Here is a 27,387-nt window from a genome sequence, read left to right as displayed (position 1 = left end):
TTATGTATTGCATCTTGTGATTTTATGGTATATCCCAAGCAATGTGCTTAATTAGTTCACTACATTAAAAATGAGGTAGTTTAATATGCAGAACTGAGTGTGTCGGTGGTGGTGGGAGGGGCAGGGTTGGAGATGCCATAAACACAGTCCGCAGCAGATTCAGATGTGGCAGCACCTTGCCTTTATTTTGCACCATTATTTCCTACTGTTTATACAGCTCTGTTACATCTGTTCTACTGCTCTTAGTTCCTTCTTGGATATTCATGAGAAGTATGAATTATTAGATGGCTCACGATAAAATTTAAAATTTAGGCATTTATAATCCTGTTGAAGTGTATTTGATCTATCAAATTTCCTATTCACTTACTTGCTGTAATGAATTGGTTACCGATTTTCCTTCTTGAACTTTTTATTGATAGTTACATATATGTTACTATTCTGCTCTGATTTGCTTCCTGTGAGAGAGAGATGTATTCCTTAATTCTGACTGTTTTATTGTAAATAAACAAATGAAGAGCTTTATGGATGTATTGAAAATAATGTATTGAAAATCCCAGAGGAGATTTTTTTCCCTTTTGTATTTCAGAATATTAGAGGTATTTTTCTTTGCATCTATTAATGTGTCTCTTTAGCCTTTTGGAGACAATTTTACTGTATTAACTTGTGTCTAACTCTCAGGACATTCATATGTGTTTTTAAAAATCCATTATCATTAAATTACAGAGTGATTTGTATTTTAAAAAGTAGGATCCTTCAGTACCTGTCAGATGCATGTTACCATGGTAACCTAGTAGCAAACTGCAAATCCCAGGCCAAACACAGCAAATAAAAAACATCGTCATCACGTAGCACACCATCTTCTGTGTAGTACAGAATCTCACATTCACTGTAAGAAGCTTAACCACATTTATCTACATGCACTTTCCTCCCCCAATTTTACTTGAAAAACTACCATGTTTTCATGGTAAAATACTAAAATCAGTCAGCTGATGTCTGAGTGCCTGTTAATTGCAAGATCATTATTGGGCATTAATGAAAACTGTATCTAAAAAGGAATTTAATGTGGGGAAAACCAAATGGTTATTTGTCCTCTCTGCTTTCCTACAATAAATAAATTACTGCTCAGTAATTGAGAAGGAAATAGAGAATGGGTGGGAGAGAAAGTATTTTTGGGAAAATAATGGCATGGTGGTATTCCAGGGAATTTAAGTTAGCAACAAGCAACAACAAACTAATATACATCGACTTTTGTTTTGTTTTTTGGTTTTTTAAAAGATTTTATTTATTTATTTATTTGACAGACAGAGATCACAAGTAAGCAGGCTCCCTGCCAAGTAGAGAGCCCGATGTGGGACTTGATCCCAGGACCCCGAGATCATGACCTGAGCCGAAGGCAGAGGCCTTAACCCACTGAGCCATTCAGGCGCCCTACATTGACTCTTGTTAAATAGTTTGAGAACTAGGTTGGATTTTTCAAGTTTTGTTTGACTAGTTGAAGAGATTCAAAATTAACATTCGATTATTTGTTAAAAGAACAGATGTTGAATATTATGTAATTGTGACTGTAATGCTGATACTGTCTCAGGCATTTGTTTAGGTTAAATGTTCTTCAGATTTGATCTAATAAATACCTTTTAGATGGTATTTGTTTCATCATGATTAGGCTCTTCATTGCCTTCAGGATAGGATAAAGTCCAAGTTTTTAAATGGTGTTTACAACAGTTTTTCTTAAACTTTAATGCACTTAGGAATCTCCTGAGATCTTGCTAAAGATGAAGATTCTGATTCATTTGGTTTAGGAAGGGGCCTGAGATTCTGGATTTCTAATACAGTCCCAGGAAATGTAGATGCTACTTGCTGGTCCTTGGACCATATTTGAATATAAAGTCTATACGTCATTATATGATTAGCTTCTTCTCTGCTGCTCTAACTTAATTGCCTGCTTGCTTGCTATATGTTATAATTTATGGCACCGTGTCATGGACTTGCTTATGGTATCCACCGCATCAGTGTATCTGGTGTGTGGTCCACGACTCTTTCGTAGAGTCTACAAAGTCAAACACTGCATACTGACAGTCAGATGTTATTTGCCTTTTTCACTCATTCGTTTATGAGAGAACGGGAGTTTTTCAGGCGTTACCAGACTTGATGAGGTCACTGCTCTGAGGATTGATAGAATGTGTACATGTGTGTTCTTTGTTTTAAAAGTTCCTCAGTTTGGGGTGCCTGAGTGGCTCAGTCGTTAAGCCTCTCTGCTTTCCACTCAGGTCATGATCTCAGGGTCCTGGGATCAAGCCCAGCATCGGCTCCTGCTTCCTCCTTCCTCTCCCACTCCCCCTGCTTGTGTTCCTTCTCTCGCAGTGTCTTTCTCTGTCAAATAAATAAATAAAATCTTAAAATAAAAAAAAGTTTTCTCAGTTTTAATTGACAGTTTTGTAGATATTGATAGGTATAAACAAAAAGCTCTTTGAAGTCCTGAGTACTGTTTAAGAAGAGATCAGCCACAACCTATGAGAACTGCTGCCCTATGGTATTATGCTGTAGATGCAAAGACTCAGGTCTAGAACTTTACCAGAGCTCCTTCCTTAGCCTCAGTTGACACATGGGATGAGCGGGAATTTTGGCGTTCCATATGGCTTCTGTGTACTTTACCTCTCTGAGCAGTGGTAAAAGGTCTCCTGTAATACTACCCAAAGGAAAATGGGAGTAAGTAGCACCCTGTAACTGCCTAATCAGGATAGACACGTAGGCTTCCCAGGTGGGCCCCACCGACACCATTATCATGGCTCTCTATTTGGGCTACTTAGCCTTCTCTGACACTAGCCCAGTTGGGCTCCTTGTGGCCTTAAAAGGTGGAAGTCCAGGCTACCTGCTTGGCTTTTGCTAGTGTGTGTGTTGTTGAGAGAGTAGAAGGAGCATCACAGGTTTTTTTTTGTTGTTGTTGTTCATTTGTTTTGGTTTGGTTTTTGTTTTGTGGTATTTGGTTGGAGTAGAACAATTACTGTCTAAAAGTTTTCTGTCTTGTTAGGATGCCCTTTTTCTGGTCCTTCAGCTAGAGAGAGCAAGCTTTCGTTAGCCCTTTTTTCCCCCTGCACTTGTTGGTGTTTCCCCCAGTTGCTGTCTTCAAGTCTGGTGTATTTGAGGCAAAACAAAAACTCAGGGAACTCATCATGATGTCATTCCTTGTGTCCTAAGGTCCCTGGCCAATCCATCTCCTTCTCATTCAGAGTTGTCTTATGTTTTGTTATATACGTAATTGCCAAAGTTTTTAGTTTTACCTAGCAAGAGGAATAGGGAGAAGTATATCTATTCCATTTTCCTAGAAGTAGAAGCCTCTGATTGCTTTTTTAACTTGCGGATCGAGAGAAAGAATAAAAGATTGAACTCTAGACCCACTGCATATCCTTTATATTTGTTGTATAAAAAATATGAATAAACATTAAAATATTCCCATTAAGGAAAATCTAGATTTGATAAAGATCTAGTTTTTGAAGAAAATATTTCCAAGTTTAATTAAATAGAATTTGCATGAAGGAGTCATTACTATAGTTAAGGATTTTACAAAACATAAGGTAGTCTTGTGTAGTAACTGTGAGGTTTTGCAAAATAAAATTACAGAAAAATTGATTCAGGAAGATAAAGTGAACCTGTGAAAACTGGTGTACAAGAAAGAAATTTAAGTGATTTTATAAAGTTAACTTTTAAGCAGTCTCCACTTAGTAATAGCTTTAATTCTACTTCTTTCTGTCTTTGAAAAAACATTTAATGTGTCATGCAGTAGAAGTGATTTCAGAGCCTTAAAAGGATGGGAAAACCACTCAGTTCATTTAATGAGACATGCATTGTGAAAATAACCAAGCCTTGGGGTGCCTGGGTGGCTCAGTTGGTTAAGTGGCTGCCTTTGGCTCGGGTCATGATCCCAGGGTCCTAGGATCAAGTCCTGCAGCATCGGGCTCCTTGCTCAGTGGGGAGTCTGTTTCTCCCCTTCCTGTCACTTCCCCTGCTTGTGCTTGCTCTTTCCCTCTCTCTGTGTGTCAAATAAATTTTAAAAAAGATATCCAAGCCTGACAGAGATGGTTCCCCAAATATGCACAGATATTTCTGCAAGATTGTTTATATCGATATAAGTTTGGAAAGCCAGTGGGTTAAAAAATTAAACACTGTATGGATTTCTCTTCCTCTCTCACCTTCCTTTTCTTGCTCACTTTTCTTCTCTAGAGGCCCCATTTGGGTACCTGCCCATCTCTTGGAACACCACTCCACACATACACTCTTCGGACACACATACACTAAGACTGGCTTTGTTGCCCTGTGCGCATATCATCACATAGGGCTGTCATATCTAGTGAGGACTAACTGGAGTTCATCAGTCCAAAATCAAGAGAGAGAAAACCTCAGTTGCTCTCTTGCTGCCCAGTACCTGGTACAGACCTTGTTGCTATGGTATAGTACTTGAAGGACTTAAATGGATCAAGACTAGAGCTATTCTTCTTGTTCTTTCCTTGTATCTGGGACATTTTGATTACCTATATTGTGTATTTTTCTCTCCATTTACTCAGCAAATAGTTATTAAGTACATATCATAAGTCTAAACTGTATTTTATAGAGAAAAGTAAAAGCAGCTGTCAGTAGGCATAACATTTAATTTTAATCACAGACTGTCAGGGTTGACTTGAGGTGCAGTTTTCATGTGTTCAGAAAATCTTGTGTAATTTTAAATACATTAGTTTTCTAGGCATAAATTTCATAGTACATTGGTAAAAAAAAAGACAGCATGGACTATTTCTTTAGGGAATGATTAAGGGAAACTACTAATAGTTTTATCTGAAAAATTGAATGATTGCTGTGGGATAATTTCAGAAGGTATTATGACATCTCTGTTAGATCTAGGAAACTAGAAACCATAGTTCCACAAAATCTTTTACCATTTGTCAGTTCAGGAGTCAGAACATTCAGGTAGGCCCATATCAATAAAATCTTGGCCATGAATAACTCTGAAGTAAACTCAGCTAGTGTAGCATATGCACATGACTTAAAAAGATGCATATGATTTAATAAACATACATTTATTACCTTATACTTCTGCAGGTTAGAAGTCTGACATGACTCCTGGGGCTAAAATTGAGGTGGCGGTCAGGCTGTGTTTTCTGAAGACCTGAGGGGAAAATCTATTTTGTTGCCCTTCCAGTCTCTAGTAGCCACTGGCGTTTTTTGTCTTATGGCCTCCTCCCCCTCTACAGATGATATTTTTACTTTCTTAAAAGTAAAAACTAATGGACATAGTACTTAAAATTTAAGCTTTGTCTCCTTTATTTTGTTAAGTTTAATATGTATGGAATAATCATATGGATTTCTTGATTTACTTCATTGTTGCTCTAATACATGTTCAGACCTGATGGCCAAAAGAAAGGAAGAAAATTTCTTCTCTCCTGAAAATGCCAAAAGACCAAGACAAGAAGAGTTGGATGACTTTGACAAAGACGGTGATGAAGATGAATGTACAGTTTCTTTCACTAATGGTACCTCTACTTTGGTAAGTGCAAAATTTGGGGCCTGGCGTGGTTCTTGCATCTCGTTTATATGTCATATTCTTGATAATTCAATATCAGGGAAGGCAGTGTGATTAAAAAAAAAAACCAACTAAGACGAAATAATACGACTTCTCTTGATGTTTATGTTAACTATTAGAAACAATTGGTAAAGAAAACAAAGAGCTTGTTCTTTGGAATGATCAATAAGTTTGACAAACCTCTAATAAAGCCACCAAACGGAAGAAAAGAAGAAAGGCACAAATTACTGGTAACAGGAACAAACCTGTAACATCAACCCTTTAGAAGGTTTCAGAAGGACAATAGGGGATGTGACATGACATGATGTTCAAAATCATTTGTTATTGAGGAAGTGCAAATTAAGACCACAGTGAGATATCCCTACACACCCATCAGAATGACTGAAATTAAACATGACAGCAGTGACAAGTTCAAATGCTGGCAAAGGTGCAGACCAACTGGATCATTCGTGGATTGCTGGTGGGAATGTAAAATGATACAGCTACTCTGAAAAATAGTTTGGCCGTTTTTATTTTATTTTATTTTATTTTATTTTTTTATTTAACATGCAACAACAGCCTACCATAAAATCCAGCATTTACCCCAGAGAAATGAAGATATACCTTCACACAAAAATCTATACATGAATGTTTATAGCAGCTTTATTTATAATAGCCCAAAACTGAAACAACCCAGGTGTCATTCAGTGAGTGAACAGTTAAACACTGTGGTACATTCATACCATGAAAAACTACTTAGCCGTGAACCCCCGGTATAGGCAACAATAGACATTTCTATACCATTTGTGAAGTGACAGCGTTACAGAAATCAAGAACAGATTAGTGGACCAGGAGTTAAGATGGAGGTAGATTGGGTGGGATATGGCTTGGCTATAAAAGGGGCAACGTGAGGAATCCTTGTGGTGTTGGAAATGTTCTGTATCTTGACTGGATCAATGTCAGTATCCCTGTCGTGATACTGTACTACGGTTTGTAAGATTTACCGTGGGCGGAAACTGAGTAGAGAATTCACAGGATCCCTCTATTCTTGAAACTGCATCTACAGTTAGATCAAAATAAAAATTTACTTTAAAAAGTCTTCAACCATAATTTCCAATATTCTGCTCATACAAGGATTTAAGTGTTTCTGCTTTTTAATAAGATGGTGTCCAGAAAAGAGAAACCAGGAGTTTTTAAACACACTGTTAAAAAAGATTTAAAAATTTTACTGTACCAGTAGTTCTCATTCAAGGGGGGTTTCGCAACCCCCCGCCACTCGTGGGGACATTTAACAATGTCTGGATATGTTTTTGGTTGTCATAACGTGGGGTTAGATGTGTGCTACTAGCATCTCGTGGGTAGAAGGTAGGGATATTGCTAAAATTCTCAAAATGTACCAGGCAGCCCCCCTCCAACAAAAAAATTATCTGACTCAAAACATTAGCATAGTCCTATTAAGAAACTATGTGATAACAATTATTAGATCCTTGAAGGACTTTAGAATGAGTGATTACTCATAGAAGGTTCCCATTTAATTTCATCTTACTCATTAATCACTTACTATAACTTTTTTCATTAATTACACCGCTGAACTTTCTCCAAATGTTTAGATGGTTATAGTGAGTTTATTAGATTAATTGTTTTCTCTCTCCCCTCCCCTCCCTTTTTTTGGGTTAATAGACCGCAGCAGAAGTTGGAATAATTGAGAGTATTCAGCTAAGAAACTTTATGTGTCATTCGATGCTTGGACCCTTTAAATTTGGTTCTAATGTCAACTTTGTTGTTGGTAACAATGGAAGTAAGTGCTTTTGTCCTCCTCCTTATTTGACTTTGAGCAGTACTTTACAGTTAGAATGCATTAACTTTTGTAAAAGAGGTGACTGAATGCTGATAAATCTAAGTTTTAGATCTATAAACTTAGAGTCATTAATATTTTCACTATTTGCTGTCAGTCTACACTTTAAGAAAATTAGGAGTTAACTGTAGCTTTATTATTTATGTAGTAAGAATAAACATTTCCTGTTTTTGTTTTTTTTAATCCATTTGTTTTGAAATTCATACCCTAGAAGAGTGGACAAACTACCCTCATTATGTTTGAGGCAGCCTTGCATCTTACATCTATTAAATGTTATGATAGAGCCTACACAGAGTGCCATGAGAATCCAAACATGAAAGAAACTAATTCTCATCGTGGCCAATGAAACTTGGAGAGGAGGTGGTATTCGTGGTGGTACTTGAATGAAAGTGACAGATTGTGCAGATCTCACTGGGGAAGAAGAGGCTGAGACGTTCCAGGCAAAGATTTTGCTCATCAGCGCAGGTTCGAAGGAGTAGAAATAGACGTGCATGGACAGTGGTGAACAACCTTATATGGCTTTGTCCTATTCTACAAGATAGGGAGGGGTAGAAGCTGACACTGGAGAGTCCTGTTGTAGGTGATATTGGTGAGAATCTTCAATGCCATGATAGAGATTTTGGTGTTATATTCAAAAGTCAGTGGAGAGCCAGTTAAAGTTTATGAGTAAGGGATGACATGGTCAAGATTTATGAAACAAAGTGGCCACGTTGTGGAGAATGGATTAGAAGGGGAGAGATACAGGGGTTAAAAAGACCTGTTAGGCAGCTTTTGTGATGACCAGCCAGGCCTGAGCTGTTGACAACTTAATTGAGCCATACACGGAGAGGAGGCTTGTCAGAGCCTGCAGCTGGTGGTGTGCTAGAAGGGACCTTAGGTGAGTGCAGCTCTGAATTCTGTTGAGTGTTCAGTAGGTGTTCTTTGTTTCTCCTGTGCTATATTCGGTCAAGAGGAAAATGTTATAAGAAGGAGAGAATGGACAGAGGGATCAGTGCTACTGGGAGGTCCCACAGGATAAGAAATAAGGAAAGACTGATGGGTTCTGCAATTAGGTCGTTTCTTTGTTTTTGTTTTTAATTTTGAAGCAGTGATTTTATTAATAAAACTGAGAGAAGAAGAAATAATGTAAATAGTGGAGGCATTGAATTTGGAAATGAACAAGCAGAGATTTAGAGATTCAAAAGCATTCCAGGAACTAAATCAGATTAACCAGTGGTATATTTGGGTTAGTTTGGGTTATATTGTGAAAAATGATGGCCTCGTAAGAGTTGATTTAATTGGTTGATTGTGGAGTTCAGAAAATGATTACATATCCTGGGTAATTGTTTAGTTTTAAAATTTCAGCTTGTGATATTTTATATCTGTTGGCATAAAAAGAAGTGTACTTTTCAGAGAGCTAGGAGATGAATAATTTTCAAATTATGAATAATAATTGTCAAAATATTACAAAGAAACATTCGTCTGTATGACTGATGATTTTTTCATATTTAAGTTCATTCATTTGTTAAATACCAGAGTGCCTATTATGGGCTGCTCTTGGAGATACAGCATTGAAGAAAACAAACAACATCCCTGTCCCTATGGGGCTTGTTTGCTTTCAAGGGTTGTTAAAAATAGTTTCTGATTTCTCTGAATTTATGGAAAAAGTAAATTATGCCTAAATTAGAATGTAATAAAAATCAGGTGAATCAAGTATAATTAGAAAGATAGACTCATTTTTAATAGGTTGATGGACCAAGATGCAACAATGAGACTTGTAAGTTGGAAAAATAGCAACCACTTTTTCCATTTCCCTGTTAGGGCCAAAAATTTGATTCCTGAAATGTACTAATTTTTTTCTAATAGCGGCAGCTAAATATCTCATGATAGGTAAAACTTTTTTAAGTTCGCTGAAAGAAAATGATAATGGAAGTGTAACACTTCATTTCAGGGTTGGAACTAATTTACATTTTCATTCAGAAATCTTTGTACATCAAATGGTAGGAGTCAGCCTTTTCATTACTCTCTCTTTAATGAGTGTGATTTTTTTTCAACACCTGTCTGTTTAGGTGGGAAGAGCGCAGTACTCACAGCTCTCATCGTTGGCCTTGGAGGAAAAGCTGTTGCTACTAATAGAGGCTCTTCTTTGAAAGGTTTTGTGAAAGATGGACAAAAGTAAGTGTTTGCGTTCTACATGCATTTTTCAGTTCTTTAGTAAGAAGCAGCTTACTGTAGATTTGTAGTTCGTATAAACATGGTAGGAAATGAATTGACTTCCAGAACTAGAGCAGAGCAGTCCTCTTTTTCCATTTCTTTCTCTTGGTCTGTTGCCTGCATGGCCTCTCTTGTCTATTACTCTCTCCAGACAGAAAGCTTGTATAAGGTATTACCATGTGCCTGCCCACTTATACTGTTGTTTCTATTACCTTTTTGGAAGAAAGAACTAACAGTGATAAATCTGCATTATTTCTGTTTAAAGGAATATTTATAAATAATGGACTTTCCTGGCTCTTGACCCAAACTTCACTAAGTCCATATTGGTATGATACAGGCAAAAGAGAGTCCATGACCAGCCAAGGGTCCCTGCAAAATTTCTGCCTCCAGTCCCTAAGAATTCCAAAAAAGTATTCTGCTCTCTGTCTTTGATTTTACGTCCTTTACTCAGGAGCTTTGCCAGTGATTTCGATTTGAGGACCACATCCACACATCTATTTGTGGTCTGCCTTGACCCTTGGAGAATGGTCATGTAACTACTCTTATTGGCTCTATGCTTACATTTCTTTCTTGCTTTTCTTTATTATTTTTTTAAGATTTTATTTATTTATTTGAAAGAGAGCGCACAAGGGTGGGGGGAGCAGAGGGATAAACCCGACTCCACGTGAGCACGGAGCCCAGTGTGGGGCTCAATCCCACAGACCTGAAATTATGACCCAAGCTGAAATCAAGAGACGCTTAACCGACTGAACCACCCAGGTGACCCATTTGTAATTCTTTTTGATGTAACTTGCCTTCATGTAACTTTATCTTAATTCCCTAGTTTGCATTGTCTTAGACTTAGGTTCTTTTGCCCATTAAGAGCACTCTTCAGGCTGATCTCCTTTTCTTCTTAATACAGCTTCAAGTAACTCTGAAGGGATCCTTGTGTCTCCAAAAAACTGGAAGCCCAAAACTCTGTTATACTAGCTCTCAGAGTGAGGCTGCTTGCATCTCTCGTTTCTCTCTTGCATGCCCCATGCCTAGAACCTCTGGAACTTTGATAATTAAGTGATCTTTTTTCGTATAATAGACTTTCCTTCTGCTCATATATAGAAGAGGGATGGGATGTAAACCAGGACTGCAGTTTTCTCATGTATCCCTCAGAAAACCATGGGAATCTTAACCCTAAGCCAGAGTTCCAAGTGGACACAGGAGAAGGGGTGAAGATACACAGAAAATAATTTCCCATGCTATATGGCCTTGGAAACGAGCTACTTGGTAACAATTCTCCAGCATATTTTCTGTCTCTCCTTATCTTATTTGGGTCCCAGCCCAGCAAGGTCTTCTCTCGGTAGTCCCCAACCAAATAATATCTGAGGTCAAATATAAATTATTTCAACGTTTTTAATGGTCCCAGCTCTGTTTCAATTCATTATACTTAACTATACATTTCTTAGTTGTCCAAACAATCACATGGTCTGCCTAGCCAGATAACACATTGCTCTTTCAAATAGGAACTTTGAGGGGAAAAAAAAACCTTTTTTTCTGTACCACTGAATGTTTTATGTTTCAGTTAAATATATATTTTTTGTTTGTTTGTTTTTAGCCACTTGGGAAATATCTGGACCAAAGCAGAAAATTCTTTCTGAGACTTGTCCTCAGAATATCACTTAAATAAGGAAAAGTCCAGCTTACATGAATCACTAACTTTCAAGGATATAGCTGCCTGGAGATAGGAATATTAATGTATTTTAAACAGTTAATAACAGTTAAAAGCTTTTCCTGAGCTCAGTCTCCTATTTACTGACCTTGTCTGAAAAAGTAGCTTAAAAACAGCTTTTTCAAACCCATTACTATTCTTCTAGTCATCCCTTCTTCGTTTAAAATGTTCGATATCTTGGAGATTCACAGACCTGTACCCCTGGGGGAAAAAATATATATATATATATATATATATATATGTTTATAAAAAATAAAATTATAAAAAAAAAATGTTCGATATCTGTGAATTTCATGGTGCGCCTTGTTGGCTCAGTCAGTTGAGGGTCTGACTCTTGATTTTGGCTCAGGGTTTGTGGGATGATCTCAGGGTTGTGGGATCCATCCAGCCCCATAATGGGCACCACGCTCACTGGGGATTCTGGTTCTCCCCCCGCCCCCTTTAAACCTCACTTATGAGTGTGCATGCTCTCTCTCTCTCACAAATAGGTCATTTTAAAATAAATGATTAAAATATTCAGTATCTGTGAATTTCTTCTTATTTTATAGTCTCTGGTTCTGTCATCACTTTTTTACAGAATGAGCTCATGGAGCTTTTCAGTTCTAGTCTTAGTCGATTCTGTATCTAAAATCATGGCTGTCCCACTTTGTCTGAAGAAGGTCTGTTGGTTTGGCTCAGGTTCAAGAGAGTCCTTGGTACTCTCCTCCCCACCGCTCCCCACCCCAACCCCCGCCAACATTACACTCCCCATTGATAGCACCTGGGCTCTCAGTTGTTGGGGGTTTCAGCTCTCTGTAGCAATGCTTGTCCAGTGAGGTTCAGAGAACTGTGCCCTGAGGTACTTTACCTGGGAGTCAGCCCTCTGTCAGCCACCAACCCTTTACAGTGGTGCTGGGGCCTAATGCAGCTCCTCCGTGGAAACCTCTCTCAGTGATCCAAGGTCTCATGCCCCTTGTTTTTCAGGTTCTTCTTGAACATGTTTAGTTCACGGCTCCCTCCCCTGGCCTTCTGAATACTAGCCCTGGTGGCTTTGGGATCTTTGCAGCAGTCCCATTTCTGACATCAGTTGTGCCGTTGGGAGTGGGTTATGGAGGGACGAAAACTCCTACTCTCCTACTCTGCATTTCTGATTGATTCAGTCAAGGCTGCAGAACTTCCTGCAGATGAGCTGGCTACTCCGGGACAGAGCAGATGCGTCATAGTTTTACACGGCTTGTTCCTTGTTGCTGTTGGTCTGCTGCTGCCAGATACTTCTGTGCAGATCGATTTTTTTTCGCGAGTTGAGAAAGAAGCCACATTCTTTCTGTGGCACTACTTGTTTCTGTTGTCATTCTGAAAGAACTCCCATCTATAGTCTCTTCACTTAAGGGTCTCCCATATTTACAGACATTGGGCTCCATGGCTCTTAACCCCAATTCAGGATGAGCTACATCATGATGGTGAGGAGACAGCAGTTAGGGCCCAGTAAAGTTGTCCGTGTCTCTCCTTGTACAGGTGTTTTGAGCAGTTATTATGGAGCTTTTCTCCTCAGCCATGTTTTTTTTTTAAAAAAACTTGCCTTTCTTTATTCAAATTCTTCACAACGGGATACCAGTGCCTCCAAAGTTCTAACAATACTAAAGTTATGTAAATACAAGGAGTAGCTAGGAATGAAAAGAATAAAGTAGATGTTTGCTGTAGATCAAGAGAGGTGTTTAATGATTCAGAGAGGAAATATACATAGTCACTTTATTTTTATTTAATTTTCTATTTAAGTTTAATTTAATTAACATATAGTTTCTTAGTTTCAAAGGTAGAATTTAGTGATTCATCAGTTGCATATAATACCTAGTGCTTATTCCATTAATTGCTCTCCTTAATGTCCAACAGCCAGTTAACCCCATCCTCCCACCCACCTCCCCTCCATCAACCCTCAGTTAGTCTCTATTGTTAAGAGTCTCTTATGGTTTATCTCCCTCTCTGTTTCCATTTTATTTTTCCTTCCCTTCCCCTGTGTTTATCTGTTTTGTTTCTTAAATTCCACATATGAGTGAAATCATACAATATTTGTCTTTTTTTAACTTTTTTCACTTAGCATAACATCCTCTGGTTCTGTCCATGTCATTGCAAATGGCAAGATATCATTCTTTTTGATGGCTGAGTAATATTCCAATGCATATATACACCACTTCTTCATCTCTTCATCTGTCAGTGGGTGTCTGGGCTCTTTCCCTATTTTGGGTAGTATGGGCATTGCTGCTGTAAACATTGGAGTGCAGATGCCCCTTCAAATCACTGTGTTTGTAGCCTTTGGATAAATACCTAGTAGTGCAACTGCTGGGTCATAGGGTAGCTCTATTTTCAACTTTTTGAGGAACCTCCATACTCTTTTCCAGAGTGGCTGCACCAGCTTGCATTCCCACCAGCAGTGTGAGACGGTCCCCTCTTTCTCTGCATCTTCACCAACATCCATTTTCCTGAGTTGTTAATTTTAGCCATTCTCACTGGTCTGAGGTGGTATCCCATTGTGGTTTTGATTTGTATTTCCCTGATGTCAAGTGATATTGAGCATGTTTTCATGTGTCTGTTGGCCATTTGTATGTCTTCTTTGGAGAAACATCTGTTCATGTCTTGTGCCCATTTCTTGACTGGATTTTTTGCTTCTTGGGTGTTGAGTTTGATAAGTTCTTTGTAGATTTTGGATACTAGCCCTTTATCTGATAAGACATTTGCAAATACCTCCTCCCATTCTGTAGGTTACCTTTTAGTATTGTTGACTGTTTCCTTTGCTATTCAAAAGCTTTTTATCCTGATGTAGTCCCTATAGTTCATTTTTGCTTTTGTTTCTCTGTACTCACTTTATTTTTTAAATGTTTTCATGAGGTGCATTCACCTAATATTAGGTAATCATACTAGCTAGTGAAATAAAATATTTTTTCTCCTTATGGTAGGCCAGTTGCCCTTCCCCTACTATACTTCAGTTAATGGTTTTCAGCCTTGACTGTTCATTAAAACCAACTCAGGAGCTTTTAAAAATCCAATTAATTACAATTTTTCAGGAGCGTATCTGTCCTAATTATGTATTTCTGATTTAAACACACACACCCCAGCTTAGAGTAGTTGAGAAAAGGTGATTTATTATAAAGATTCAGAGATATGTGTCTTAGAACCTGCAGGGAAGAAGTACAATTGGGTCTCATGAGTGACTGGAACTGAGAGACCTCAGAACCAAGTATTACCTGCTCTGGGCCTTTCTGTTTTGTGTCTCTGCTTTTCTGTGTCTTTGTCTATAGGCCTCTGTCTACCACTCCCTTCTTTTAGATCCATGCTGCAACCCTTCTGCTATACCACCCAGCCTCACCCCCTCACTTAATGGGCTAAGCTGTGTTTCATTCCCTTCCCTCTTTCTCCTTTTGACAAGCGTGTGAGTTTGTAAATGTGTTTCTCTCATCTCTGGAGTATGTGTTCTCTTCCTTATAACTTATCCAGGTCTTTGTTACTCTGTCCTCGTGTGTGCACTCATTGACCTCTTACTGTCCTTGTCTGTGGGGCAGTGTGTGTAAGGAAGTGCTCTTACCTTCTCTTTGTCTCAGATTCAATGCCAATGTCTGTGGGTGTGTCTTTCTGTCTGTCTTGGTGGTTTCCCAGGAGCTTCTCCATTGTATGCTTTTGCTGCTCTCCTCTGGTCAGGGGGTAATGTCCCAAACTGGTTTCTCTGGTCCTCAGAGGCCTCAAGGAATCACCAGCTCTTGACTTGGTTGTACCTTCATTTGGGTTTGTTGATAAAACTTTTCACTATGAAGTAATCTAGATTTATGGAAGTGTTGCAAAGATTGTATAGTTTCCTGTATGACCTTCATCTAATTTTCCTTAATATTGACAGCTTAAGTAACAAAGTTACTTTTATCAAAGCTATACGGTTCACCTTGGTATTACTGAGGAACCTATAGACCTTATTTGGGTTTTACCAGTTCTTCTTATTTTGAATTCTTAAAGAAGAGAATCTGTTTCAGTTTGTGTCAGATTTCTGTACTTAGTTCAGTCCCTGGGAGTCAGGGTGGGGACTCATGGCTGCTGAGCCCCGTCTTTCTGCTTGAGCATTCCCAGAGAAGAGGGTGAGAAGATGAAACCTTTCCGTGTGCCTCCTGTAACACCAGCTTACAGTAAAGTTTATTTTGAGTATGTTTTTTGCAATTCCTACAAATGGGAGCACTTTGGGAATATGATTACAAATTCATGAAAACAAATACTATTAAAGATTTCATTTAATTACCAGTTGAAGTAGTTTCACATTAAGGGACTTTAGGATTTTGACAGATGTTCGTATGAGCCAGGAAAAAAAGAATTGTCTGCTTTTATGTTTAAGGAAGTTTTAATGTATTTAGTAATGTACCTCGTTAACATGGTCTTTTTACTAATCTTACTTTAACAAAAGTAGAAAAATAAAGATTGATATTTTTTCCCATAATGTATTAAAATATGTACTTCTTTAAAACTTTAAAAATAATTTTTCTGTAATCTGATAAAACTTCAATCATTTGTTTCTTGATACCAATACTTTTCATTTTTTTTATTGCCAAGTATTTGAAAGAACAAAGTTGCTTTCTTTGATGCCGATGCTCTTAGAAAATGTTATTATTTCACCATAATTGTTACTTAATCATTCTTAAAGGTCTGCTGTCAGTGTAATGCTTTGTTATGTAATTTAGAGTAGTCAGGCAGTACAGTAATACACATTGCTTATAAGAAAATGTATAACTTACCTACATGACTTGAAACAACCAAACTTAAATGGTTTTAGGGCACCTGGGTGGCTCAGTCGGTTAAGTGTCTGACTTCAGCTCAGGGTCCTGGAATTGAGCCCCACATGGGGCTCCCTGCTCCTTGGGTAATCTGCTTGTCCCTCTCCTTCTCTCTGCTCCGTCCCCTACTCGTGCTCTCTCTTTCTCTCTCAAATAAATAAATAAAATATTTTAAAAAGTGGTTTTTATGTGAATGTGGCATTTCTATTATAGATAAGGTAGTCAGTGTTTTTGTGCCTTATTCTCAACTTCACTTTTTTGTTCGGTGTGGTATCTTCAGCGTTGTTCTGTATCACCTGTCAGCCATCAGTGGCTTGCGTAAAGCTACTTCACAAATGAATTAGGCAAAATACTTTGGAGGTTTTGAAAATTATAGTAACCTAGTATTGAAATTGCACTGTACCTTCATGTGACTTAGCTTAATTAACCCTCTTGCTTCAGCTCAGCAGATATCTCAATAACATTACGGAACAGAGGAGACGATGCCTATCGAGCAAATGTGTACGGCAACTCTATAGTCGTGCAGCAGCACATCAGCATGGATGGAAGTCGGTCTTACAAACTAAAAAGTGAAACAGGTTTGTTATGAGTGTCTTTCCATTTCATATAAAATGCAAGTAAATATTCAGCTAGACAGAGCAAAGTGATTGCTCAGGTATTCATTGAAAGGGAATTTCCTCCCAAACTGTTGAAACCTCTCTCTCCTGTATGACATACAGGAGATGTGATCGGTCGGCTGCATGTATGACATACACAGGATGCCGTACGGACACGCACCCACAGTTGTTTGACCCCAGGATACGTACGGCAGGACCACGGTTATCAGAGCCTGGGTCCCCTTGAAACAGGCTGCGCTGCTTTGTTCTCACCTGCGGGCCTCCTTCCACCCCTGTAGTTTTTATCACACTTGGAAAGGGGGCTTAGCCAAGGGTGGAAAAGGACAGGAAGGAAGAAGAAGCGAAGACGTAGATGAGAAGGAGAAGCAAGTGTTTCGCTGCAGGGGGAAGAGGAGCACTGTCCCTGCGTCTGCTGCTTCCTCCTCCGTGTGCCTGGCTCGGGACGCCGGCAGCCTGCAGCTCTCTCCCATGCGTGCCTGTTCTTAAGGACATAACAAAATAGTTAATATTTGTATTTGCAAATGCGTGCTTATTTTTTTCTCTGTATTTTTACCCTAGAAATAGTCTGGTCATTTTATGTGTTTCTCTTAACCAGGCACTGTGGTTTCTACTAGAAAAGAAGAGCTGATTGCGATTCTTGATCATTTTAACATACAGGTAATTGCTAAATTTTTGTTTGAGGGTAACTGGTCACTTTCTCTTATGATTTCATTTGCAGTGTTGAAAGAATCAAAATGGGCTCCTGTGAGTAAACTGACTAGAGGACAAACGTGTACAACTGTTGTTAGCAAAGTTGCTTAAAATTTACTAATTCAGCAGGAATTTTCAGTGCCTAGTAGAACACCTGTGATTTGAAAGAGGAGTCAAAAACATCTAGTCTGTACTGGTACAGGCTAAAATAGATGTTAATAAAGGCTATAAAGTTTCTTTGCTTTCTGCGATCCTAGTCAGAATAGCATCATAGTTTTCTAAACGCAATGCTAAATTTTTGTAGAAAAAAAATTTATTCTAGAAACATAAAGCTTTCTTTATGTATAATTTTGGAGTTCCTGATCATACCTAAGGAGATCAGGCTCCAGTCATTTCTGCTAAGATACTTCGAATAATTAGAAGTAGAGCATGTAGTCTTATTAGTGCTGGAATTGTCTTTGGAGGTCATCTAATTCACTTTTATTTTGTAGGTGATAATAGAACTAGAAAAAGTAAATTTACCCCTACAGTGGTCTAGGCATGGTTGCTGGTAGAGCCTGGCTGGGGATCTGTGCATCCTGTTCCATTCTAATGTACCACCCTGCCTTAGTTACTCCAGGATGAAGAACACCAAGACTAGTCACCAAGGACAAAGAATAATTACAAATCTAGGTCTTTTTTCCAGTTTCGTTTAGAACAAAGCTATCCAGAAGATCTTTCTCTGAGGGTAGAAATATTCTGTATGATGCTGCTCAATGGGTCAGCCGCTACTATATTGCTCTTGAGCACCTGAAATGTAGGACTAAGAAATCAAGTGTTTGATTTGACTTAATTAAGTGTAAAAAAAAACTACATGTGGGTAGTAGCTTGTATATCAGGCAACAGGAGGTTAGAAAAATAATTATTAAAATCTAGAGAAAAGCAGATGCGTCCAATAAATTTGAGACTAGAATGCAGGACAATTTTTAAGCAGAATCAAGCAAACCAAAAGTGTATGGAATCAGGTGTTTGGGAGCATCTTGAAGGGCATCCAGTAGAGTTCTCACTGTCCAGATTTACCCCCCTGTCCCTCCAGCAAGTGCTTAAGTGGATTGTGGTGGAGAAATCACTTGTGCCTGAGACTTCTGAGTCCTTCTGAGGACAGCTCTATCAGGAAGTTTTTATTATGGAAAAGTTGAATAAAGCCTGTTTCTCTAAGCTCCCACTTCCTTGAGGAATATAAAAATATGCTTATTTCTTTTGAAATATTTGAAGATTGTTATCATACCTTCTTTAGTCCTTTTCTGGTAGGATGCAGCAAACCAAAGGTTCAGGTTCATTGATCAACATAGGGAAGGCCTAGAGCTACACTAACCTGTACGGTAACCATTCGCCACATGTGGGTATCGAGCACTTGAATGTGGGTGGTCCAAACTGACATGCACTGTCGTGTGAGATACACACTAGATTTTGAAGACTTAATGTAAAGGAATAATCTCATTTTTATATAGGTATATGTTAAAATGATAATATTTTAGATTAGAATTATTTTATCTGTTCTTTTTTTTTTTTAAAGATTTTTATTTATTTATTTATTAGAGAGAGTGCAGTCTAGAGAGAGAGAGAGAGAGAGAGCATGAGCAGGGAGGAAAGGCAGAGGGAGAGGGAGAAGCAGACTCCATGCTGAGCAGGGAGCCCTATGCAGGGCTCAATCCTAGGACCCCGAGATCATGACCCAAGCCAAAGACAGATGCTTAACCGACTGCGCCCACCAGGTACCCCAGTTTTACCCATTTCTTTTTATATTTTTAATGTAGCTACTAGAAAATTTAAAATTATCTGTGTGATTTGCATTATGTATCTATTGGACAATGATGACCTAGAATAACCCAGAGGGAGGAGGATATTTAATGTCTTTAAGTACCTGATTTTATTTGTCCACTGTCCCCTTCTTCTTCTTCTTTTTTTTTTTTTAAAGATTTTATTTATTTATTTGACACCGAGAGAGAGATCACAAGTAGGCAGAGAGAGAATGGGAGAAGCAGGCTCCCCGCTGAGCAGAAAGCTCCATCCCAGGACCCTGAGATTATGACCTGAGCTGAAGGCAGAGGCTCAACCCACTGAGCCACCCAGGCGCCCCTGTGCCTCCCCTTCTTATCCTTTCTCTGAAGTTTACCTGTTTGTGCTTGCCTTTTGCTTGCTCTAGTCTTAACAGGTAAAGCTGCAAGATTCTTACATAATCCCTAGACTATTAGGAACTAGGAACCCCATTTCAGGAACAAACAGAAAAATGTAGACAAAAGAATATAAATTTTGGTGAAGCTACTAATTCAAAGTTGGTTAAAATCTCTGTCGGTAAAGCTAGTGCATTAGGCCTTAATTTTAAGAAGTCAGACGGAATGTGAAATTAAGATACAGAGCAAAAACACGTGGCAGTCTGGTCTACCTATATAATGATAATAATAAAGTAACGTAGGGGTTTCTTTATCACCCTATAAATGTTTTTGTTATCTTAGAAGAGGACACCCAAAATTTTACTTAAAAAGTTTTTGTGCTACTGAAGCGAGCACAAAATTTTATTTAAAAGGGACGATTTTAAACCATTGTTATGCTAACAAAGTACATTTAGCATCTTACAGATGGCAAAATGAAGACCTTTAAATTTTTTTATTTAGGGGCACTGGGTGGCTCAGTAGTTAAATATCTGCCTTCAGTTTGGGTCGTGATTTCAAGGTACTGGGATCAAACCCCACACTGGGCTCCCTGCTCAGTAGGGAGTCTGCTTTTCCCACTCCCTCTGCCTCTCCCGCCCCACACCCCACTCACGCTCTCTGTCCCTCAAATATATAAAACCTGAAAAAATATATATATATATTTTTTCATTTTTACTGGTCCTACATATTCTGTAACTTGCAAATGGGATTATTTTCTAATACACAAATTACTTTCTTACTAATACTAAGTATACCAATGAGTAATGATCTTGAATCTTTCTGAAACAAGTTTCATATATATATGTTTTAAACTTTCTCCCCTGTGCTTTGGTCGGTTACTGTACTTGACCGTTATATAACTATACTTTAGCTTGTTAGTTATAGGTAGTGCAGTTCAAGCAATGGCTTATTTAAAGTGATTCCTTCCCCAAAAGGTAGAAATGACTTCAGCATTTCTGTTTATTTTATAATCATGAAGAAATAATAACAAATGGAAAATCTAAAGAACTGCTTTAAGAAAAATAAACACTATTTGGCATCATAATTCTGATGAGAAATTAGTTGGACTTTCTATATTCAGTTGGAGAAACTGACTTGCCCAGGGCTACATAGGGCCATGAAACACAAAAATCCAAGGCAGCTGAGGGCTTTACTCACTGTTGTCTGATTACTAACCAGTAGCATAGGAGTGAAATTCTATAAAACAGGTAAAAGAATATGCCCGTGCCCTCACTGAGTGGCAGAATAATTTTGTATATGGTATTTAGTTTAGTATCATGAAGTAATGAAACATTTTCTTCACATTAAGAAGTTCTAATATTTTTCTTTGTATATTTACCTAAATACTCTAACCTTAGCCTTCTTGATGACACCATTGGTGAATTGTATGCTGTATTTCAGTTCATTTATTTTTAAGGTATTAAAATGAAATATTCAAAAATAACCTCTCTTGTTTGTTTCAGGTGGATAATCCTGTTTCTGTTTTAACACAAGAGATGAGCAAGCAGTTCTTGCAGTCTAAAAATGAGGGAGACAAATACAAAGTAAGGACTGCCAAAGGAGATGGGAATTTGTCAAAAAGAATACATTAATAGATAAACCATGTATACCGAACGTAACGCTTGCTCACATAATAAATATTGAGTTGGGTTTTTTAAAGCCACCTTTTTACAGTAATACTGTAGAACTAATTTAGGGAAGGTCTAAATATGATGGAAGTATAATTTTTTTGGTAAATTCTTGTTTTCACTTTTTGGCTTTTAATTCTGAGAGAGAATGGATTATTCTTTTTTTAAAGTTATTATTATTATTTTTTATTATGTTATGTTAGTCATCACACAGTACATCGTTAGTTCTTGATGTAGTGTTCCATGATTCGTTATCTGCGTATAATACCCACGGCTCCATGCAATCTGTGCCCTCCTTAATACCCATCACTAGGCTCACCCAACTTTCCTGGAGTCCATAATCTCTCATGATTTGTCTCCCACTCCAATTTCTCCCCCTTCATTTTTCCCTTCCTTCTCCTAATGTCCTCCATGCTATTCCTTATGTTCCACAAATAAGTGAAACCGTATGATAACTGATTTTCTCTGACTTATTTCACATTACTTCAGCATTTCTCCTGTCCCATCCGTGTTGATGCAAAAGTTGGGTGTTCATCCTTTCTGATGACTGAGTAGTATTCCTTTGTGTATATGGACCACATCTTCTTTATCCATTCATCTGTTGAAGGGCATCTTGGCTCTTTCCATATTTTGGCTTTTGTGGACATTGCTGCTATGAACACTGGGGTGTACGTGGCCCTTCTTTTCACTACATCTGTATCTTTGGGGTAAATACCCAGTAGTGTAATTGCTGGGTTATAAGGTCTGTTTTTAGTTTTTTAAGGAACCTCCTCACTGTATTCCAAAGTGGCTGCAGCAACTTGCATTCCCACCAACAGTGTAAGACGCTTCCCCTTTCTCCACAATTTCTCCAACATTTCTTGTTTCTTGCCTTCTCGGTCTTTGCCAGAAAATGGGTTATTTTAAAATTAATCTTTAAGGAAATTCAAGGGAATGATTGGCCATACATAATAACCTTTAAACTGTAAATTATTTAGAAAGCTTACAAAATATTTGACTACTACTTATGCTATAACTTTTGAATGGGTTTCATTATTTCCTTTTCTAAAAATTCAAGATGTACCAAGATCAAGAATAGAGATGTTTTCTTTTTATTCATATTTGTTTAAAGAATGAAAGAATCAGTGAAAATGAGTTTTCAAGATGGTATTATCTCTTACACCGAAGTGTTTTCTTAATGTGGGTTTTTAAGAGCTATTACAAACGAATATATAGATATGAACAGAGTATATTAAGTAAATTTTGGGTGTGAAAACTTGAGTGTGTTTTTAATATCTTTTTACATAATTGTTCAAATATTTTTGGAGACCAACAGATTTTTTCAGTTCTGTGGAAATTTACAAACTCCTAATTGTGTTTTTCTCATTGATACAGTTTTTTATGAAAGCAACCCAACTTGAACAGATGAAAGAAGATTATTCATATATTATGGAAACAAAAGAAAGAACAAAGGAGCAGATAAATCAAGGAGAAGAGGTTTGTAAATACTTAATGCAAATAGTTTTGAGATCAAATTCCTGTAGTACTTATAAGTGGTACTGTATAATTGTATACCTGTCTGTAGGTGTGTATCTGTATAAAACTAATGACACTTTCATACACTCTATGAAATATAGGACATGTGGTTTTTATATTCAGGGTATTTATCAGCCTTTACATTTTTGTTTTGGCATAATGGGTATGTACACGTTTTCCTCTGTTAGGCCATAAGCTAGAGGACAGAGCAGTATTTTACATGCTTAAGCCTTGATATATGACTAGTTGGTATTACAGTAAAGTATCACTAACTCCCACTATAATATTTATATAAAATAATATATAATCTATTATAATATAAATAATATAATATAAAACTTTAATATTTCTTTTGAATGCAAAATAAGCACATGCCTCAAGCTGATAAAAAGCATAATATACATTTATCATCATCTGTGGTGGATAACTCTTTCCTCCCACTGGGGCAATGTTAACATTCACGGAGCACTGATAACTTGGTCGCACCTGTCGCATCAGTACTTACCAGCTTGGAAGCTGTGTATACTTGTGGAATCTGAAATTACTCAAGCCAGTGTGACTTTCTTAAAATTGGTTTTACATCTGCTATATTTTCTTCTTGTACTATCATCAGATTCCTGAAGATCCAACCTTCTCTATGCTAATCAAGGACCTCAGAATCATAAGGCTTACATTTGAGCTTTTTATCCTGTACATTGACTCTCACCAATTATTGTAATTCTGTATCTCGTTCTTTAGTTACCTAATCAGTTTACTAGAATCAGGGGAGCTTTCAGCTAGTTCCTAGCTTGTTCTTTTGACGCAGAATTGTGCTAATGATTGACCCAGGTCAGCTTTATTTGGTGCTACAGTGACCCTTTTACTTTAGGTTTTCAGGATTGCATATTTAAAGTTAGGTCTGTGGGTGTATGAAAACTCTTAACAGCAAGGATGGGTATATTTATTTTTATTCCTCACATTATCCCTTCAAACCCAGGATAGTGGTAGTGTGCCAGGAGGCACACTATAAACTATAAACCACAGAATTAGTACAACACAATTTCTTGGTGTATTGGTGTTATTGGGAAGAGGAAATATTTGCATATTTTAAAAAATGATAGCATATGTTTTACTTATTATTTTAAAAATAATAAATCAGGACATTGAAAAAATGTATTCGCTTCAGACAGCTGGGGGTTGAACACCCACTTTCTCTATGGTATACTTTGTTATCAACTACTAAAGGTGTTTTGATTACCAAGTTTAAGAAGCGTTTCCCTATATCATGTAGCAGAATTCCTTATATATAATATGCCCATAATAAGAGCTTTTTTTCTAATTAATTAATGTACTATATTCTCAAAATAAGCTCTGGACTTGAATATTTAAATCTGTAGGAAATATTATGTGAAGGTTAGATAGAAACTAGAAGGTGTTCAGTCAACAAAAACCAAGTTCCAGCACGTGCCTCCTGGCATTGTGTATTGTCCATGGCCATATGACGGCAAATACATATCTGGGTTCTGGGGTCAGAAACCTAACTGTTCAGCAGGAAACATATAGTAAATACCAGGATGGTGGGCCCTACTAAAGGACTTGTGATTAGATTTGTACAAAAGCATTTAAGAAGGTATCAGCAGTGGGGTAGAGACATGGGAGGGGTGTCATCGTTAAGGATGATATCCAGGGTGAGAACTGAAGGATGAACAATGCCAGGCAAGGGATGGAGAGAGTAAGGAAGGGTGTGGTTCCTGGGGGTAAGAGTGTGGCAGCATCTTGGGCAAGAGAGTATATGGTGCTTTTAGAAAGCTGAAAGAATTCCAGATTGGCCAGAGTGCACAAGGGTGAGAATGAAGAGGCCAAACTATAGAGGACCTTGTAAACCTAAGAGCTGTAGAACAAGTGAAATGGATGATTGACTAAATGAATATTTGTAATCTGCTGTGGAAGAGAGTGAATTCCTGTAAGGAAGGAACTAATGTAGAGAGATCAATAAAGAGTTATCATTGTCCACAGAGATAATGATGACGTAAGAGTAGTAGCAGGTTAGTGGAGGGGAGTTTTGAAATGATTTGAGCAGAGGCGATTGTGGGACAAGGAGGAGTGAAGTTGAGACAGAAGAGATAACAAGGGTGACTGAATGACCTCCAGGTGGATGACCTGAGCAGTAAGCTGTTGCTTAAGATAGGAATCTTGGAAAGAGGAGCCATTTTTTCTTTTCTTTCTTTTTAGAAAAATGAATTTCATTTTGAACACATTAGTTTTGAGGTGCTTACAAAACATCCAATTGGACATATGAGTGAGGAATTCAGAAGTCTGGCTTCAGTAAAAATTTGAGACTCATTAATGTATTGTTGGTGTGCAAGCTGCAGGAATGACTTAGCTTGCTGAGGAGGAGAGGAAAGTGGGTCCGGGCCTGAGCCATGAAAAACACTCATGGAAGCCACAGAGGCCAAGAGAAGAGAATTTGAGAAGACAGTGATCAGTGGCAAGCACCACAAGGTTTGACAGATGCTCCCTGTATTTAGTGACATAATCTGCAGAGAGGCCTGTGACTAGAGAAGTTTCAGTAGTGGTGAAAACAGAAGCCAGATTTGTGGGGCTGAAAATATGAGGAAATGGAATAGAGATAACTTTCAGAAAACTTTGAGGAGGAGAGGAGGAGGTGCCCAAGCATGAGTAGTGGCGGTTTTGTTTGTAAATGGGAAAGATAAGTGAGTAAAGACTAAACATGATAACAGAAGGAAGTCAGTGAAGAGGTCCAAGTGGAAACAAAGATGAAAAGATAGGCATGAAAAATGAACTAATTCAGGCCTCCTGAGAAGGCAGAAGCTGGTGGTCGGATCCAAAATATGTAGGTAGGAAATGGGGGCTGGACTTCAGTGTCAGGAAGCCACCTCCTCCTGCTTTAGATTTGTAAATGAGGTTGGTGGAAGTTGGAGAGAGTTTCCTCCCATGGCCACTAAGTTTTCTGAAGTAGGAGGCGGTGAGAATGAGTGAGGAATTAGGGTGATGGGGGAGTATGAGGCTTGAAGAGAGTGATAATGGATTGAAATAATTCTGGAGAATTGGGAATGTGACTGATAGAGACGTATTAGATCCACAGTGTGAGGCCCTAGTTGAAGATCGTAAGTATGGATGAAGTGAGGAGGCCATCTACCCAGGTGTACAGAATCTAAACCACCTCAGAAGCTGTTTTAATGTCGTTATATTTGACACGTGTTTGATGATTTATACTATTAATTTAATTTTTGGAGAGCATGTGTGTGCATCCAAGCAAGCGGGGAAGGGGCAGAGGGATAGAGACAAAGAGAGAGAATCTTAAGCAGTCTCTACCCAGCACAGAGCCCAGGGAGATGGGGTGGCAGCAGCTCAGTCTCATGACCCTGAGATCATGACCTGAGCCAAAATCAAGAGCTGGAAATTTAACCCACTGAGCCACCCAGGTGCCCCTGATGATTTTATTTATTAAGGAGAGCTTATATTTTAAAAAATTATAAATTGGGATGTCTGGCTCAATTGATTGGGTGTCCAACTCAATTTCAGCTCAGTCTTGGTCTCAAAGTTCTGAGTTTGGGCCCTATGTTGGGCTTCACACTAGATGTGGAGCCTACTTAAAAAATAAAGTAAATAAGTAAATAATTATAACTTATTTGGCTTTTAGAAATAAGTTTCTTATGTGTCTTCCATTATCTTTGGAGTGAGTACTGGGCATATTTTGCCCAGAAGAACATACCGGTCTCTCTGTTGGATAAAGAGTTGAGAGAAATGGGAAACTGAGTTTTGTGATTTGTCTATACTCGTCTTAAACCTTTTATTCCTTTGATCTTCGTTTGAAGAGTATTTGGCCATTTTTATAATGCAGAAATTAAGAAAATAATTACACCTAATAAAAGTATACCAAAGAACCAAAGGTACTTTTATTTTTACCTTGAGGAAGTCATTCCCTTGCATATCGTTTTTAATACTTGTTAAGGGGGTGCATTAAAAAAATATGTAATTATTAAAAAGTCTTGTCTTTTCAATGTTGATAAGAAACAAATCCTTTTTTTCTTTTTTAAAGCGACTTACTGAACTAAAACGCCAGTGTTTGGAGAAAGAAGAACGTTTTCAAAGTATTGCGGGTTTAAGTACAATGAAGACTAATTTAGAATACTTGAAACATGAAATGGCTTGGGCAGTGGTAATTTTTTCTCTATTATCCACTTACGCTTTTAATATGTAGAAAATATTTGGTTACAGTCACTCTTAGATGTGATTTACACTATAATTTCTTTTTAGGTCAATGAAATTGAAAAACAATTGAATGCTATCAGAGATAATATCAAAATTGGGGAAGATCGTGCTGCTAGACTTGACAGGAAGATGGAAGAACAGCAGGTAGTTGTTTTTTTAATACAGATTTAGCAGGTTAAATCATATCAGATTACTGATATTAGACCATTTTAAAAGACCTACAAAAAGAGCAGTTTCAACCTATATATTTATCTGCTTGAATTTATTACTTAAATGAAACTAACAAACTTTTGCTCAAGTACTAAAGTGGCAACTCTTTTTTACTTATTTATTTTTTTTACATTTAATTTTTTTATCTGGTGGGGGGTGGGGGTTGGGCAGCATAAGCAGGGGGAGGGCCAGAGGGAGAGGAAGCGAGAATCTCAAGTAAACTCTGACCTGAGCGTCAAGC

The 27,387-nt window shown here is 37.9% G+C and overlaps 1 protein-coding gene across 3 annotated transcripts in view; it reads left to right on the top strand.

Annotated features, from left to right (window-relative positions):
* Positions 1–27,387, top strand: part of SMC6 (structural maintenance of chromosomes 6) — a 75,444-nt gene that overhangs the window by 2,828 nt on the left and 45,229 nt on the right. For 2 of the 3 annotated variants that reach the window (XM_032866882.1, XM_032866880.1), the window contains exons 2-10: positions 5,391–5,533; positions 7,229–7,346; positions 9,452–9,557; positions 16,521–16,657; positions 17,292–17,353; positions 21,042–21,122; positions 22,581–22,682; positions 26,764–26,883; positions 26,982–27,080. In XM_032866882.1, the coding sequence (XP_032722773.1) occupies positions 5,396–5,533; positions 7,229–7,346; positions 9,452–9,557; positions 16,521–16,657; positions 17,292–17,353; positions 21,042–21,122; positions 22,581–22,682; positions 26,764–26,883; positions 26,982–27,080 (963 nt within the window). In that variant the 5' untranslated portion in view covers positions 5,391–5,395. Of the gene's footprint in view, positions 1–4,297; positions 4,424–5,390; positions 5,534–7,228; positions 7,347–9,451; positions 9,558–16,520; positions 16,658–17,291; positions 17,354–21,041; positions 21,123–22,580; positions 22,683–26,763; positions 26,884–26,981; positions 27,081–27,387 lie in introns of those variants that run through there. The other variant, XM_032866881.1, reaches the window with a different exon arrangement.

This window comes from Lontra canadensis, unplaced genomic scaffold (assembly GCF_010015895.1).
Source record: "Lontra canadensis isolate GAN:19392208 unplaced genomic scaffold, GSC_riverotter_1.0 scaffold32, whole genome shotgun sequence".
Lineage (NCBI taxonomy): Eukaryota > Metazoa > Chordata > Mammalia > Carnivora > Mustelidae > Lontra > Lontra canadensis.
Note: the sequence above shows the minus strand (reverse complement) of the source record. Positions and strands in the feature narration are given on the sequence as shown.